At 37.0% G+C, this 19011-nt stretch overlaps 1 protein-coding gene across 5 annotated transcripts in view; it reads right to left on the bottom strand.

Moving 5' to 3' along the window:
- The window catches only part of CCDC141 (coiled-coil domain containing 141), a 211978-nt gene extending 198796 nt beyond the window's left edge, over positions 1–13182 (bottom strand). For all 5 annotated transcript variants that reach the window (XR_009504236.1, XM_059928228.1, XM_059928230.1 and 2 more), the window contains exons 1-4: positions 13165–13182; positions 11499–11718; positions 5812–6044; positions 3304–3426 (exon numbers count right to left, since the gene is read on the bottom strand). Coding sequence is in view for 4 of the 5 variants with exons in the window: in XM_059928228.1 (XP_059784211.1) it covers positions 3304–3426; positions 5812–5913 (225 nt within the window). In the remaining variant the exon portion in view is untranslated. The remainder of the gene's footprint in view (positions 1–3303; positions 3427–5811; positions 6045–11498; positions 11719–13164) is intronic.
- Between the last annotated feature and the right edge of the window lie 5829 nt (positions 13183–19011).

Below are 19011 nucleotides of genomic sequence, written 5' to 3' on the forward strand. Positions count from 1 at the left end.
TCCTCCTTGACCACCTGAGGATACAGTGTTGACAGTGGCCACAGACAGATCTTTGTTACCTGCTTACATCTCCCTCTCCCCTCTCCTGAATTTCTTCTTTCTCATTAAAAATAATCGAGTCTGGTTTGGGAATCTAGATGCCTTTAGGGAATGAATGCTTTTTCCACATGACTATGTTTTCCCCACCGAAAATAGGGAAATATTTTTTCTCTGGACACTCTACAGGAATGGTTAAATACCCTGCTGAAAGGAAAATAAGATCTCTGGGATATAAGACATTACCAACATTAGAAACACTCATAAAAATTCTGTGTTTCCAGAATTTTTCCCTTTAGTCTAAATTATTATGGTCTGAGATATTTTTCAATGGAAGGCAGAAAATAGCTTTTCTATCAAATTAAACATCCAAATTTCTCTGATATATTAATTATCAACAGCAAGCACTTCTATAAATCATTGCACGTCTCCTCCAGATTTCCTTTTTAGGTGTTTAAGGGTATCTGTTATTATCATAATTTTTCAAATAAAGAACCTGAGACAAGAGAGTCTATCTGCTTTGCCCAAAGCAGAGTGGACTCAGCACAGAACTCCTACACCCTCCCGACACTCCTAAGAGTACATTCTTCTTTATAATTAGAACAAATCCCAGGGCCCTGTGCATAGGAAAAGGACTGGAATGAACATTAAATATGAAATATTATTGGCTTATTGAACTACTAATGTTCCTATCATTCAAAAAGCTCATTTTAAAAATGACTTGGTACAACAATTTTCTGCTACAGGTTAAGACTGTACCTACCCTAACAGCATAATAACTAGTACATTGATTAAAATAGTGCTCTACCCATTTGCAATATGGAATTCACATTTTTCTCATTTAAAAAAGTATTTTGTCAGCAGATCTGAAACAGACTTCAGACTCCTTGATTTTTTTTAACCAAAACGATGCTACTACTTAAAATTTCTTGGGGGTAAGTGGCTGGTTTGTTGGGTAAGGTGGGGTGGGAGAGGGTATGGGAGATAGACATTAAGAGGTCATGGTTAGAGGCCTGCGTGAAGCCAAAAGGCCTTTTAACTTGAGACCTCATGTTCTTAGACCCATGTGCAGAGAGGCAGAATGGTCCCACTATTCCATTGCTTGTTATGGTAAGATCCACAATAGATATGAACCTTTGATTCATCCTCTCCCAATCATTTTTACAGATAAAAGCGTGAAGTCCAGAAGGCTAGTCCATAGCCAGAAGACTGGCATTAAAGGACAAGACTTTAAAATTGAGAATCACAAGCACCTTCTAAAGATGGATCCTGTTAATGGAAAACACTTTTCCAGCTGAGCTCCTGAATGGATGGAGGTATGCAAATTTGAGCATAGTTGTTAAGTAGAGATGAACTGCTCTGCTTACAAAAGAATTCTCCCTGGAGTTGTGGGCCTGGACAGGAATAGGGTTGGGGGGGAAAGAGGTAGCCTGAGAGACCCAGACTGCTGTGAGCTTCCCCACCACTCACAGTTCATCAGTGTACCCGAAAGTGCTGGCTGGGCATGAATTGCTAGCGGGACCTGGGGAAGGGATGTAGCTTCAAATCCAGGTTAACTTTAGAAACAGTTGGCACGTACATATGGAGGGGCTGGGGACATAGGAGACCTTGAGAAAGTAAAACTCTGTGGATGGGCAAGAATTGCAAGAAAGTGTTGGGTTTCCACAATTCATAATATTGAGCTTTTTGTGTAGCAGCAAAACCTTGAATTGTAGGCCAAATGACACTAGTTAGCAGCACAATTAGCGCTAAAACACAGGTCTTTTGACTCCTGGTTCAATGACTGTTCACATCATCATGTGTTTTTTAAGATATACAAAGGACTTCCTGGTCACCAGGGATTTCTACCTTGAAAGACAGCCCAGAGCCCAGAGCAAGGAGCTGTCTACACAGGAGAACAAATTCTGAATTCTAATAGCCCCCTGCTTCAGTACTAACTCTTTCTTCAACTTCTCAGTCTGATTTTCCCTTTTACTTTTACTACTGCTGTTGGTATATGTCAGAAGCAGAACAGATCTGCCTCTAAATCTAGGAAGCAAGTGGAAATTCCAGGCTAGATGTTCAAAGAAGCCAGTAATATTAAAGTACTAAAGACACAGAACATCTAGTCATTGAAGCCTTCTGAATCAAACCTCTTTGATCTTAGTGATGACATTCATTTGCCTAAGAGGGTTATTACTCACAGAGTTGGCTGCTGCACAGGGCTCCATTCTCAGACGGAGAAACCACTTGGAGTTTAACGTCTTACCTGTCACTGTCTTGAAATTCTTAACAATTTTATCTTTGACTGTGTGCTTTATAAGTGAAGCCCAATGGGACAACAGAGGAAGTGCTGGGGGATGGGAGCTTCATCTCGTGTGTGGTCCTGCCCTCCGGGGAGAGAATCTCTTTGCTATCCTGTCTGCTCCCCCGCCCCTGCTCAGTGACCTCTGTCATCTGCCCTGGCAGGGGTCAGGGCACAGCTCGGGAAGGGGTGGAGTTAGGCCCACACCCTCTGCACTGAGCCGGGACTGAGGCCCAGTGCCTGTGAGGGGCTGCACTCACCCCACATATATCCCCATGGCTGAAGGAACCAGACATTAAATAGCAGATTTAAAAAACACCATGACAGGCCAAGAAAAAGCTTTTTCCTGCTTTTTGAACAGGGAGTCCCACATTTTCACTTTGCACAGGGCCCCACAAACTACATTCTTGTCTCTGATTAGATACCTTACCTTGCAATCTCAAACCAACACTGTTTTTAGATTCTTAACTACATAACCACAACATATAGGTAATAATAACTCTATTTATTAAAACCATTCTTTGGTTTCAAGAACTCTTAATATTAAATATAAAATCAGATATTTTCAACAGTTCAAGAGGGAAAAAGCCTCTATATTATTTTTGCCAGCAGGTCTCATTAACAATAGGAAGTTTGGATCTGTTGTTGTGGCTTGACAGTATGTTGCATGAAATGGAAAAATGATGGAATTTTTTTTTTTTTCCACTGAGGCAGCCAGGAAAAAAAAGGTACTTATTTCTCCACAGTGAAAATATTATCACTCCATATTTTCTATCACATTAGGGAAAGTTGAAAAAAATCTTGTTACTTCTCTCCAATGTTGGTGTTTGCCCATAAATAACTATAGTGTTTTTTCATTACCTATCTGGCATTATGTTAACATGGCCATAGGCCAGTGGCACCAGGGGAATCAAGAGGAAGTGTAAGAAACAGCTTTTTATCTCTTTTTAATTTTGTATCTGCTTCATATCTTAATATCTTACCTTGAGCTTGGCCAAAAGAAGTTCATGATCATGAAGAAGTTTTTTGGTTTCATCTTGATTGCTTCCAATTTCCAGAAGATTGGGCTGTGATTCAGCCAATTGAAGTTGTACCCACTTGCCACACTAAAAATAAAAATGAAATAAAATGCACTTTTAGTTCCTCTTGTTCCTTCCCTTTCACCCTTCTCCTTTTTTTTTTCTTTTCTTTTTTTAAGCTTCCAGTTACACTGTGAACACTTTATTCTTTCCACAGAGATAGACAAGCCTTACGTAAATTGAAATAGAACAGGTCTAACATAAATCCATGCCCTGACTTTCCTTCTTTTTTTTATGCTTAGGGATAAATTCCTTTCTCTTTGCATACTGGATTTAAATTAAAAATTCCCAAATGAGGAATATATACAGTAGATTATGTATTATTGAAGAGTACCAAATTATAGAATAATTCACACACTTTTACATTCTCTCACTCACAAAACTGAACTCTATAAAAATAGTGATTTGAGCAAGTAGAGTGCAAACCTTACCAAAGGGAAAAGGTTTCATAAATGTAATTTAGGCTGATTAGTGTCTTTACACTGGCCTTGCTGATTCAACCAGAAAGAATAAACAGCAGATGAAGCAACTGATTTTTCGCTTATTCCAAAGTTAAAACAATATTTTCCAAATTTTGTTGTTGAATATTCAATAAAGTATGTATAAAAATGTCAGTGAAATTAGATGTGTGACAACTGCTACTTGAATGCAGCCAGCTTGTTTTCCACACTTAGGACCCTTTCATTGCTCCAAGATATAATTCATCATTGCATTTCCTAAGGAATTGCTTTTCTAAGAAGAAACAACCGATGAAGCAAGAGGAACCGCTATCAGGCATGTGCACGTGGCTAAGTGAATTGCTGAAGAGAAATGAGAAACCACATGTCTATTCTAGATCATCAGTGCCCTGAGACTGTTTAGAAATGAGAAGTCCATACAGAGCAGACACAGGCACTTCTACTCCCTTCAGATGGACTTCCCACTTTGAATAGCTTGTGTTTATTCCATATGGGATGGCAGTGAACTAAGGGAGCTGGGGAGGGAGGACGGAGGGAACATTCTTAGAAACACAGTTCAGTTAAAATAAGAGTTTCCAGTACAATTTTAGAGGTTTTATTTTCTTACTGTCAATTTACCTCTGATTCTTTTATCATTTACTCTGTATGCATTCTTCCTCATCCTACTCTAAGAAATGTTTCATATTTAAGGGAAAGAAAATTTAACTTTTTTTAAAAACAGTAATTTTTCCTCTTTTCCCTCTCTGCTGAAATTTGCAGTTACTCAAAGCATCATAAAATCAAACACAAATTATCAATTTTGCTACTTTTGCTTCAGGCTTCTTTCCATGTTCACTCATTGCCTTTGAAAAGAATAGAGGTCAAGGGACACAGCAGAGGTTCTGTTTATGTAGACCAAGTCTTAAGAACCCTGGGGAATCGGCCTGGGTAGGCACACTTTGCATTCAGTGCTTCTAGAGTGAATCATTTTGCTCAATGTCAAGTGCTGCTTTCCTGTTACGAATTTTCACATTAACATAAAGTTCGCAGCAATTAAGTGAAAGGAAAGAGGCCTGTCCTCTATGCTTCTTACAAAAGGCCAGAAAAGTCATTCAATTAAGCTTGGTGGGGCCCTGAAAGTAACAGGCTGTGGTGAGCACCAGCTTGTTTGCTGAATTCCCTTCATTAAACACTGAATTCCTGAGGTGGTGAGTTGTCTAAATCCAAGCATAAGGTTTCAGGGATTTTTACAGGACATATTCATAGGAAATAAAATCATGGATGCCTTCTTCAATCTAAAGATGTGTGGTCACCTTTGCAAATGAGCAAACTGTTTGACATAAAACATGCAAAAACCTTTAAGCCCCAAGTGGCTTCAACTTCCTGCTGTTAGGGGCAAATTTGACACATGCCCTCAGCACTTTCCCTCGTAGGGTCTTTATTCCCCCTAACCATGTGACAAGGATTTACTAGTGTCTTTACCATGTCAGAACCAAAGCTGCAGAGGGCACATGTCACAGTCTCTTATTAGGTGTTCCCTGCACTCATCATGCCAAAACATGCCACCCCTTATCTGCTGGGACCCTCTTCTTCCCTCCTTCATCACATCCACTCTCAAAAATCACAGACATTTCCCAGGTCCACTGGACTCCAGCCTGGCAATCACGAACTTTTAATCACAAATGCTTTGTCTTTAAAAACCAAACTGAAAGTATATGGTAGAGTTTGTTGTTGCTTTTTAGAAAAATCAAGCTGCTTATAGATGTTTTCTGGCTAACTGAAAGAGAAACTCTAGCAACTGGCTGAAACTTAAGAGATTTTTCTCTTAGTTGCAATTTAAGAAAGCAATAAGATGTACCTGCTGGGTTATTTTCTATATGCTGTGTACTGCCGATTGTGTGGAATGTTCTTTAGGATTAACAGCACACAGCAAGAAGCCCACAGCTACACAGAAAAAAGGAAGTTGTCAGCTTACCTTTATGATGGCTATAACGATTTTGGAGTCCCCAGCCTGCACAGCTACTGAACTGACTGTTGTCGTAGAAAACTCCTCACCAGGACTTCCTTGGCTGGACATGGTACATCAGAACCAGAATTTACACTTTGGGCAGCCTCCGTACAGATGTGTGTCTGCTGGTCATTTCAGAAGGCAACCACCGGGGTTACTTGGATTCATTCAGGGCAAGAGCTCCCCTCGCACTGATTACTCTGCCAAAAGGAAAGAACAGGAGGTTAAAAATAGACAACCCCATTGAGTTTATCATGAGAGAGAGAGGAAAGAACTGGAGAGAATCGCCACACCCCTAGTATGGTAACACTGAACGCCTGTTATTTTGGCCATTATCTTAAATGCAGAGGGCAGCTTCTAGCTCTCTGACTATCAGCTGATGTTTGATAGCAAATGGAAAAAGAATTACATCCTCACAACCCAAATTACTTTAGCCACTGAATCTATACAGTTTTGGTGGGCTTTGAAACCAGCCAGTCATTAACCTGGGTATCAATCTTTTCAAAATTGTTGAAGTCTCCTCCATGCAAAGAAAACTCCCAAAAATGTACTTTAAAAATAAGTTCTGGCATTTGTTTTGGGATTAAGCCACAAAATTGTTTGAAATATCTTTTTGGATTAATCTGTTTTCCTAAAACTTACTGCCTTTTTTCAAATGAAGTTTATATGAAATGGTCACATTTTCTCAGAGTCTCAGATTTCTTAGGGACATTTAAAAAATATTTCCATGAGCAGTTATCAATAGATATCTACCAAGTCAGGATTTCTTTAAGACCATCTATTCCACTGAACAGTATTTTCAAGTTCAGTTGCCACAACTACTAGGAAGTAATATACTTTGCTGTTACTTTGAATTGCAGCAGGAAAATATTTTGGGCGTTTTGGATTAAAGGTTAACACTATGTATATTTTGCTACCCTTTTTAAAAAAAGGATAACATTGTATTTCAGATTCGGTTTTTACTTTTCCCCCATGCCTTGTGCAGGAAAATTATAGACAGCTTAAATCAGAGCCCAGGATCGGCAGATTAATCCTATTGCTAGAAACTCAGTGTGTGTTACAAGTTGTCCGTGGTATTAAACAGCAGCTGTTGGATTCCCTGTCAAGGAACAGCTGAAAATAACCCTGAAGCTTAGGTCAGAGGTCAGATGCAAACACATCAGAGATACTGACTCCAGAGCTGCTGGAGCCATCGGAAATCTCTGGAACAAAGCCAGAACAGAGGACATAGCAATAAACAGAGTTAAATGAGTCCACTTGCTGTTTAAACCCTTAGCTCAATTTAAAAGCACGGTCAGGTTCAGGGGCAATATTCAGAAGGCTGAGTCAGCACCACTGTTTCGTTCTGCTAAGGTTCATGATAATATTCTTGAATCAAAGGGGAAATAGAGCTTTTACGTATCCTTTGGTTTCAGCAACTATTTTTTTTCCCCAGAGCACATCCTGGCTGCTCTGCAGTTATGCAGCCATGACCTAGTTGCCTGCTGTTCCAGGGAAAGGAAACCACCCTGGATCCCAGTTCCTGGGCTCTGGGAACTTTACCTGAGGCCAGAAAGGGAGCATTTGGAACAAGCTCGGGAGAGCAGATGACAAGAGACACCATGATGTAGGAAACATTGTAAATGGTTTCCTTTTATGGCGGGGATGGAGAGCTTGCAGAGAACCAACCCAACCTCTCTGTAGGGGCCGCCTCCCTGTTGAAGGCGGGCTCCTTCTGCTTTAGCAAATAGTTGGTCCAAACAAACCAAAACAAATGGAGTGAAACTAGTTTTCAGCTAATTGCCCTGAAGGAAAACCAAGAGTTGACAACTGTGTCACATAATCTCCACACCCTAAACTAAAATGCCCAAAGGAGCCTTGCTTAAGCCTTTGTGTACACGGCAAACCAGAACAGCAAACAGTGACCCGCACCCAAAATACACAGTGCACTTTCGCCCAAAGTTAATCCTACTGTTAGAAACTCAGTGTGTGTCAAAAGTTGCCTAAAGGCCCTCAGGAGGCAAAGGGAACTTTTGGCAGCAGGCTGCACAGACCACGGCTAGAAATGCGTGGTTACGTCCACAGAGCCCCACTTCAGGTGGATGATTATGTAAAGGGTGTGGAGGGCAGTGTGGGCTGTGTGGAGTCACCGGCCCACAGGAAGGGAAAGGAAGGGGAGAGGTGGGGGAGGAGAGAGAACACCGCTGAAAGTCTGATTAATTCCAGGGCTTAAGGGCAAAAGGAATTAGAAATATTTAAGACTTTGTTAAAGATTAATCCAACAGTGCAGCAGCAAAGGTCGTATGTTTCTGTGTATAGATGACCTTTCTTTCCAAGCAGTCCCAGAGTGTTTGCTGCACAGAAAATGTTTTCTGCATTGGTGGACGTGAGCAATAATGTAAACTGCATATACGAATTTAAGTGGTTTCTAACTAATTTTCTTTTAATTCAAATTCTTGGCTTTAAAATCTTGCAAAGACTTGAATCACTTTTCTCTCCCCTTCCCTTGCTTTCTATTTCTTTCCTGTTCAACTCTTTAGTCCTTCTCCCTTCAGAAGCTCTGTTTTTCAGACCTCTCCATCCACATCTAGCTCATTTAGAACCTTGGTCTATGTCCCTTTATCTAGCATAACATTTAATTATAAGTTGCATTATTAACTCTGGGAAATAGTTTGGAGAATAGCAAATATAAAATATATTGTACTAAAGAAATTGCTACACTATAATTAGACTTTTTAAAGCTTTTTGAGCTTCAGTTTGTTTATACTCCACCTCCCCTATCATCACCAAAAAAAAAAAAAAAAAGACAAAACAAAACAAAACAAAAACCCTTACAGGCATTCTCATATTCTTTGAAGTTTACAGAAGATCTTGCAGAGGTTATTATGTCTTCTCTGTTTATCCCTCTGGGAAATGTCTGTTTTTATACCAGCTGAATTTTAGTGAAAAATCCTCTGTGGGGAATCAAAAAGCTATAACTGGATTCTGTAGAATTGCAAATAGCACTTCTTTCCCCCAATTTTTCTTTCTTATTGTGGTAAAATACACATAACAAAATGTACCATCTTCACTATTTTTAAGTGTACAGTTTCAGTGATATTAAATATATTCATAATGTTGTGCAACCATCTCCAGAACTCTTTTAATCTTATAAAACTGAAACTCTACACGCACTAGACAATAATTCCATTCCCTACTCCCCCAAACCTCTGGCAACCACCATTCTACTTTTGTCTCTATGATTTTGACTACTCTAAGTATCTCATATAAGTGGAATCATATAGTATTTGCCCTTTTGTGACTGACTAATCTTACTTAGCATAATGTCCTCAAGGTTCATCCATGTGGTAGCGTATGTCAGAATTTCCTTTCTTTTTAGGGTTGAATAATATTCCCTTGTGTATATATTCCACATTTTGCTCATACTTTCAGCCACTGATGGACACTTGAGTGGCTTCCATGTGTTAGCTATTGTGAATAATGCTACTATGAACATGGGTGTACAAATTATCACTTTGAGACCCTGCTTTCAATTATTTTGGGTATATACCCAGAAGTAGAATTGCTGGATCACATGGTAATTCTATTTTCAATTTTTTGAGGAAATAACACACTGTTTTCCACAATGGCAAATAGCACATTTTAATGAAATACAGGTAACTGATAGTTAAACTTTACTGATATGAAAACTTTATCATATGATTATTTTTTAGCTCTATCTGTGAGGATGCCATTAAAACAACACATTTTCTTTGCTGGAGTATACGTGGGGTCTGCTCATCCTGAGTGTTTGTCTTAATCAATACTATTATTGATTAAACTGTATTTAACTTTATAAAGACAAATTAGATAGACCTAATATAAATAACCCAAAATAAGTTTATTTATCCAGATTAAAAATTTAAGGCAAAATTTTCTCTGCTATTATTATCAGTAAAAATAATAGCTACCATTTAGTTAACAGCTAATTGTTTACCAGGAACCGGGATTAGTACTTTATACTCTTTATTGCATTAACCCACATGACGTAATGGCTGCAAAGACTTATTTTTCTGACTTTATAAATCACACACACACACACACGCACGCATTCACATATAGTGGTTCACTGATTCCTGCCACCTCGGGTCTAACCTTTTCTGCCTGGGTTTCAAAGCTGTCTATGGTCTGGTCTCTCCTACCTGCCTAAAAACGTATACCATTATTCCTAGGCCCCAAAGATCATCTTTGTTCTCTACCTTAATTCAGTTGTTCTATCCAGAAATATCATTGTCTTCTTCCCTTCATCTATCCGATTCCTCCCATTGCTTAAGACCAAGATAAAGTATCAACTCCTTTTAAAAGTTGAAATACCTACTTATATTCCCCTTTCCTCAAAATTTAATTGTAATTCACAATTTAATAATTGCTTGAATTATAAACTTGTATTGTTTTCTATTTATTTCACTTCTATTGGTATTATTTCTTAATTAGATTTAAGGCTCCTTACATAAAGGAGTTATGTCTTAATGTCTTTTTTTTTTTAAAATCTTTGCAGACCACCTCAAGGGGTTATCGTAGAGAATAAAAGAGTTGCTTTACGTAAAGCACTTAGAAGAGCACCTGACATTTAGCAAATACTATACACACACACACACACACACACACACACACACACACATATAAATAGGTGTGTGTGTGTGTATTAGTATATATATGGAGCACAGTACTAGGCACAGAATTAGTGCTTATAAATACTGGCTGACTGAATCACATTAGTCATATAGAAAACGTTTTGATACAATTCACTCATTCAGTATTTACTCATGCAACCAATAGTTATGAGCTTTGCTACATACCAGCCACTTATACATTAGGAATATAGCAGTAAGCGAAACAGTTCTCTACTCTCGAAAGGGTGACATTCCAGTGAAAAAAGACCATAAACAATGAAAAACATAACCAAGATAGAAATCCACAGTGATAAAAGCTAAGGGAAAACAACTGGTAGTGGTTAAGTAGACTGAATCACAAAAGGTTTCATTTAGAATTTGACAGAGAAATCAGGGGATACTTTCAGGGTATTTCTATTGGAATACAGAGATTAACAGGAATAATAAACTGAGAGTGATTCCAAAACAACAACAAGAAAAAGTAAACCATACAAAATGGCAAACGCAATGGGTTAGGGGCTCTGAAGTCAGACTGCCTTTATCTCTTTGTGCCTCAGTTTCCTCAATGCAAATTGGAGATAATGGGAATACCTATGTCATATAGGTTTGTTGGGAGGATTAAATAAAATAACATTTGTAAAACACTTTAATGCCTGGCACATAGGTGGTGTTTGGATAGTTACACATGATCATTTCTAAGACAACATCTGTAAAGGGATTTCCTAAATCTAGTAACTGTCACAAAATTTAAAATAACTTTTTAAAATTAAGTTGAATTACAACACTTGGTAGGCAACCCAAATGGATGAAATATATTAGAAAGACATAAAATATGCATTACCAGGGAGGAAATATTTCAGTATAATCAAACGGTAAAAAATCTCAATGAGTCAGCATTTCTCTAGAATACTGTATTTAACCATTCACTTTAGACAAAATTTTCCCTAACTCATTCTTTGTATTATGTAATACTCTTCCTGGCACCTCTCATTTATTTCTTAGTTTACAAGCACTGCCACTTACCATCCATAAGTAAAGTGAAGCTGCTCTTTCCTCTTAAAACAGCCTCCATTCTGGCCATCAACTTATTCTTCTATGTAGGTATTCATTTGTTCATTCACTGAGTAAGATTAAATATCTAGTAGGTGTGAGGCACTGTTCTAGATGCCAGGCACACAGCAAAAAGCAACACAAAGTTCATCCACTGATGGAGCTTGCCTTCTGGTGGGGGAGGCACAACCAACTAGAAAACAAACAAACAAGAATACATATATAATTATGTAAAGATGTAGTAAGTGTTATGAAGAAAAATAAGGCAGAGTAAGAAGGTGAGAGTGAACAGGGGAAGAGGGATACTACTGTAGGAAGGAGTCAGGAAAGTTTTCCTGAAGAGATGAGATTTGAGTAGAGACCAGGATTAAGTTGAAAAGAGCAAGATATGCAGATATCTTAGGGAAGAACATTCCAGGTAGCTGGGCACACTTGCTATATCTGAAAAACATCCAGTAGGTCAATGTGGCTGGAGCTAAGTGAGGATTGAAAGAAGAGGACACTGATAGGACATGAAATCTACCAGGTAGGGGCCTGGTTTGCTTGGACAATCATGGTTTACACCTGTTTCCCTGGCACAATTACTCTTAAGGCCCCTTCCACTCTTTAAAGAGTTCTGTTTGGATGATAAATTATGTGGTAACCCTGCTATTATGCCAAGGTAAGGACTCTGGATTTCATTCTGAGAGAGATGGGACATTATTGTGAGGTTTTCATCCAAGGAATGACATCATTTGACTTAACGTTGTTAAAGAAGCTCTTCATGGAGAAGAGACTGTAGGAGTCAAGAGTGAAAGCAGAGGTAGGATGAATTCCATAGCACCCAAAACACAAATGCCAGTACAATTCTCCTTTGGGATGTTTCTTTACAGACACTTAAGTTTTACTTAAGAAATATCATGACTCTTTTTTAACAGCTTTACATTCTGTGTACATTGACTGCCATAGAATTCCTTACAATTAAATGTATGTAATGACATAAATCCTTAGCTTCTCCATAAGACCTGGGAGAATAATTATAAATAAGCAACTTCAATATCCAGCAAATTTCCCTTCTATAAGTAGTAAGGAAAACAAAGCAAAACAAAACTTGGGAAAGTTCAAAGAATACCTAGCGTGGTCAAAGATCAAAGATGACTGTATTTACTATAATTTTAAGCCATAGTTTACAAAAATGATGTGTGAAATGATAGCAATATCTGTTCAACTATCATGTACATATTTTCCTAAAATTCTCTATTTAGACCAATGTATGATCTGGAAAACTGTCAAATACTTGTGTAGAGTTTAGTTAAAATAATCAGCAAATGTGGCTATGATTGATTTGGCAAAACTTTCTTTTCTGAATGGGAGAGATGTATATGACACTTCAAGCCAGAAAAGATTTTTTTAAAAAAATCACTGAAAAGCTTTCATGTAGAAAGTTTATTTTTAAAATTTAAACTCACAAGGCTTTCTACCTGCATTGGGCTGTGCACCCAGGCTTCAGTGTAGCAGGGTTCTTTCTCTGATATAATTCCAGTTAACATAATGAAGTGTCCTGAGATTTACCCTTTAGAAGGGAGGGTGAGTAAATGAGAAGACAAGAGTCTTAGTCAACTTGATTTTGGAAAATTACACTTCTTTTGTTTTTCCTTACTGTTGCTAAACTCCAGTTGAGGCTGAGAATTTCCATTCCAGAGTAATCCCCAGGGAGTCCTAAAAAGCAGCAGTCCTTCCAGCTGCTTGGGAACCCAGCAGTGACACTAAGGGTGAGCTGCCACTTCTCCATGCAGCTATAATTTTTGCCAAGGAAGGAAAAATAATATAAAACTCAAGAACATAAAGATCACATTACCTCAACAAGATGGTGTTATCCATGGATTCTAAGCAGGAAGTATGCAAAGAATTAAAAAAAGAAAGTTTTTTTTTAAATGACATTTTATTAAGAAATACTAAGACCTAAAGAACTTAATGTATATGTGCATATATCTTGTATAAAATATACATATGTGTGCAGATGATTATATGTAATAAGACTCTTTTTATAGTGTTATAATGGGCTTTCTCAGTTGTATGAGGTGATGTTTCATCATTTACTGACAGTTTATTGGCAACAGTTTAATGACAAAGCCATTTTTAATAGAATTCCCCTGTAGATTATGTTTTTAAAAACTTACTTAACTGAGTTTCTATAAATTTACTGTATGGTTTTTGAGATCTGCATCCTCAGTCCAAGTAAGAACGCCTCACACCAGCATTCATACAGAAGTCCCTTGCTATCGTTATCTTCATTTTTGTTAATACATCACTCACCCCAGTTGTGGAACCCACCTGAAAGGCAATGATTGTTGAGAATGTCTGGAAGGATAAAGAAGTTACTAACACCTGCAGGAAAAAGGATATTCATATACTCAGGCTTTTAGGAAAAACAGGAAACAAGATGAGAGAAACTCAGAGAAATCTGGAAATCAAAAATGGAAACAAAAGTAGCAGGTCGTTTGTGCCCCACCCCATACAACTCACACCACTCTGAGCAAACCGGTTTCCTATCACAAATTCCACTCTCACAAAGGAAGGACTTCAAAAGCAAAGTCAATTTACTTTGTGCAGAGTTTAGATTCTGCTCTGGCATGTCCCTGCCTTAAGCTCCTGCTATCAGGGTGAGTTGAAGGCCTCACCACTAATCTCTTGAGCACCTGCTGTACACAGGCCCTGATTCCCTTTATCAGCCCCATCCTCATTAAATCCCTTTAGGTTTGTAAAATTTATAACCAATTAATCTGGCTGGACCTCTCAACAACCTTGTACAGTTGGCCCTCCGTATCTGAAGATTTTTATATAAGGGACTTAAGCATCCGTGGATTTTGGTACCCACAGAAGGTCCTGGAAGCAATCCCCTGCGGATATCGAAGGATGACTGTACTATAGTCAGGGCAGGACTGTTAATTCTGCCATATGAGTTGGAGAATTGAGGCTAGAGAAGTTAAAATGGCTTATTCACGTTCATGAAGTGAGTGAGTCTAGAACCCAGCCACTTCCCTCTTACTCTCTTGCTCCAATGCCACAGGGAGTAAGTTCTATCCTAATGTTGGATGAAAAGTTATACAGATGTCCGTACAAACCAGCTAGCCCACAAAAGTTGAGCATTTGCTGACAAGAGCCCTCTGAGTCAGAACACTACACCAACCACCCTTAAAAGGCAACAACAGAAGTACAAAGCCACATATCTATTCTCAGCTTTCCCTATTAGAAAACTAAAGATAAAATACACACATGAAGCAATTTGGCCAGAAAAGCTTTATAACATAAGAAATATACAAAACTAAAATGTCCTGTAAATGACAAGAACCCTTTTAAAGAATTTTCCAAATCAATGTGAGCAATCATTAGACAGAACAGCTTTATGCATGGATGTAAATTAACATTATAATAAAACTGATTTGGGTTTGTGTCATAGTTCCTTTTCTGCTGTTGTTAAAATGAAATCACATTAAGGATATATGATATAGATGAATGGAAATCAATTCTTTACTAACATACACTATAGGATTGTTTAGTGATTTGTATAGCCATTTATATGAATTATGCATTGATATTCATCTTTCCTGGACTTAAAACATGAAAGTATCTGCTTTTCAAATGTCTGTTTAAAATCTATCTTATGTACTTCCAACTTCTCAGGTTCCTAATTCTATTTTATTAATTTCTCCATACTTTAAACAGCTATGTGTAAATATAAATAATTAAAATAAGATGTGGTTTCCTTGGATTTTCTTTTTTCCATGTACCTCATTGATATTTAAGAAAAAAAATTCAGGGGGAGGGGAAATAGCTGTTTTGAGCATTCATTTTGAAATTTACCAGTATGTTGAATATTCAGTCTATCTTTACTTGCCATTTCATTGGATTATGTTAGATAGATAGATAAATTTAATACAGATAAAAAGTAGAGGCATATATGACCAGGTTTAAACACGGGCTGACTCCCTGAATATCTGAATCCACTAACTTTGGCCTTTCCACTAGTCTTTCAGAACATATTTTGATGTAATGATTTCCAACTTTTAAACTACCACACTCTGGTCTAATCTATGAAATTACTAACACATCACTTCCTTCTTCTTGCCAATGGCATATCATGGAGAAAATTGTGTTGTAATATTAATTCGTTTTAAAAGATGTTTTGGGAAAATATTTATATTCCTGTGGAGATGTTTAAAGATACTTTGAGGTATCACAAATTTTAGGCTTAGAAATATTAGTATTCCAACTATGTATTTTTTCCAGGCTTACTGAGATATACTTGACATATACCCTTGTGTAAGTTTAAGGTATACAATGTGTTGATTTAATATATATACATATATATATTATTAGACCCCCAGAATTCATCTTCTAACTGGAAGTTTGTACAATTTAACCAACATCTATCCATTGTCCCAATCTCTCAGCCCCTGGTAACTACCATTCTATTCTCTGTTTCTATGAGTTTGGCTTTTTTTTTAGATTCCACATGTAAGTGATATCATACAGTATTTGTCTTACTATGTCTCACTTATTTCACTTAACATAACATCCTTGAGGTCCGACCAGGTTGTTGCAAGTGACAGCATTTCCTTCTTTCTCATGGCAGAATAATATTCCATATATATATATCACATCTCCTTTATCCATTCATCCACTGACAGACACTTAGGTTCTTCCTGATGTTGGCTATTGTGCATAATACTTTAGTAAACATGTGAGTGAAGATATCTTTGAGATCTTGGTTTCGTTTCCTTTATATATACACCCAGAAGTGGGATTGCTGAATCATATGGTAGTCCTATTTTTAAATTTTTGAGGACCCTCCATACTGTTTTCCATTGGCTGCATTACTTCCATTTCTACCAACAGTGCGCAAGGGTTCCCTCTTCTCCAGATCCATGCCAACATTTGTCATCTCGTCTTTTTGATGATAGCCATTTTAACAGGTGTGAGGTGATATCTCATTGTAGTTTTGATTTGCATTTCTCTAATGATTAGTGATGTTGAACATCCTTTCATGTATCTGTTGGTCATCTGTATGTCATCTTTGGAAAGATGTCTATTCAGTTCCTCTATTTTTTAATGGGATCAGTTTTTTTTGGTCTTTTTTTTTCTTTGCTATTGAGTTGTATAAGTTCTTTATATACTTTGTATATTAACCACTTACCAGACATATGCTTTGCAAATAACTTCTCCCATTCCATAGGTTGCCTTTTCATTTTGTTTATTGTTTCTTTCACTGTGCAGAAGCTTTTCTGTTTGATGTCACCCCAATTATAAATTATTGCTTTTTGGTGCCATGTCTAAAATTTGTTGCCAATACCAATGTCAAGGAGCTTTTTCCCTATTTTTTTTAGGATTTTTATGGTTTCAGATCTTATGTTTAAGTCTTTAGTCCATTATGAGTCACTTTTTGTGAAGGGTGTAAGATAGGAGCACAATTTCATTTTTATGCATGTAGTTATCCCAACATCAACTATTAAAGAGACTATCTTTTTCCCATTTAATCTTCTTAGCTTCCTTGGCTTCCTTGTCAAATATGGGGCAGTTTATTTCTGGGCTCTCAATTCAGTTCCATTGGTCTATTGTTTTCATTACTATAGCTTTGTAGTATAGTTTGAAATCAGGAAATGTGATGCCTCTGGCTTTGTTCTTCTTTCTCAGGATTGCTTTAGGTATTCAGGGACTTTTGGAGCTATACAAATTTTAGGGTTGTTTATTCTAGTTCTGTGAAATATGCCATTAAAATTTTGATAGGGATTGCATTGAATCTACAGATGGCTTTGGGCAGTGTGGACATTTTAACAAAATTAATTCTTCCAATCCATGAACACAAATCTTTCCATTTTCTTGTGTCTCCTTCAATTCCTTTCATCAAATCTTGTAGTTTTCAGTGTACAAATATTTCACCTCCTTGGTTAAGTTTACTCCTAAGTGTTTGATTATTTTTGATGTTATTGTAAATGGAATTTTCTTTTTCAGAACAGTTGTTGTTCATGTATAGAAATGCAACTGATTTCTGTATGTTGATTTAATATCATGCAAATTTACTAAATTTGTTGATTAGTTCTCAGTTTTTTTCTGGTGGAGTCATTAGGGCTTTCTGTATATAAGATAATATCATCTGCAACAAAGACAATTTTACTTCTTCCTTTCCAATTTTAATATTTTTTCTTTCATTTTCTTGCCTGATTGCTCTGGTTAGACTTCTAGTACTATGTTGAATAAAACTGGTGAGAGTGGGCACCCTTGCCTTGTTCCTGAACTTAAAGGAAAAGCTTTCAACATTTCACCACTATTATGTTAGCTGTGAGCCTGTCGTATATGGCCTTTATTATGTTGAGGTATAGTCCTTCTATATTCAACTTGTTGACAGTTTTTATCATGAAAGGATGTTGTATTTTGTCAAATGCTTTTTCTGTATCTATTGAGATAATCATTTGATTTTTATCTTTCATTCTATTAATGTGGTGTATCACATTTATTGATTTGTATAGGTTGACATTTCTTGCATTCCAGAGATAAATCCTGCTTGATCATTATGTATGATCCTTTTAATGTGCTCTTGAATTCAGTTTGCTAATATTTTATTTAGAATTTTTGCATTTATATGCATATTTTTATTATTATATAAATTTTAGGTGTACAGCATTATAATCCAGCATCTGTATACACTGCAAAGTGATCACGACCACAAGTCTAGTTACCATCCTTCACCATACAAGTGTGACCCCCTTCGCCTACTTTGCCCACTCCCCAACCCCCTTCCCCTCTGATAACTACTAATCTGATCTCTGTATCTGTGAGTTTGTTTTTGTTTTATTTTGTTTGTTCATTTGCTTTGTTTTTTTTAGATCCCACATATTAGTGAAATGATACGGTATTTGTGTTTCTCCATCTGACTTATTTCACATAGCATAATACCTTCAAACGTTGTCACAAATGGCAGGATTTCATTATTTTTTATGGCTAAGTAGTATTCCATTGTGTGTGTGTACGTATATATACACACATCTTCTTTATTCATTCATCCATTGATGAACACTTACGTTGTTTCTATATCTTGCCTATTATAAATAATGCAATGAACATAGGGGTGCATATATCTTTTCAAATTAGTGTTTTCCTGTTCCTCAGATAAATACCCAGCAGTGGAATAGTTGGACTATATGGTAGTTCTATTCTTAATTTTTGAGGGCTCTCCATACCATTCTCCATAGTAGAAAACAGTGTATGAGGGTTCCCTTTTCCTCACATCCTCTCCAACATCTGTTATTTCTTGTCTTTTTGATAATAGCCATTTTAACAGGTGTGAGGTGGTATCTCACTGTGGTTTTGTGGTATCTCACTGTGTAAAGATTTACATTACATTACATTTGATAATTAGTGATGTTGGCCATCTGTATGTCTTCTTTGAAAAAAGTCTATTCATATGCTCTACCCATTTTTTATTTTAGTTTAGTTTATTTTTTTATTT

Source organism: Balaenoptera ricei, chromosome 7 (assembly GCF_028023285.1).
Source record: "Balaenoptera ricei isolate mBalRic1 chromosome 7, mBalRic1.hap2, whole genome shotgun sequence".
Lineage (NCBI taxonomy): Eukaryota > Metazoa > Chordata > Mammalia > Artiodactyla > Balaenopteridae > Balaenoptera > Balaenoptera ricei.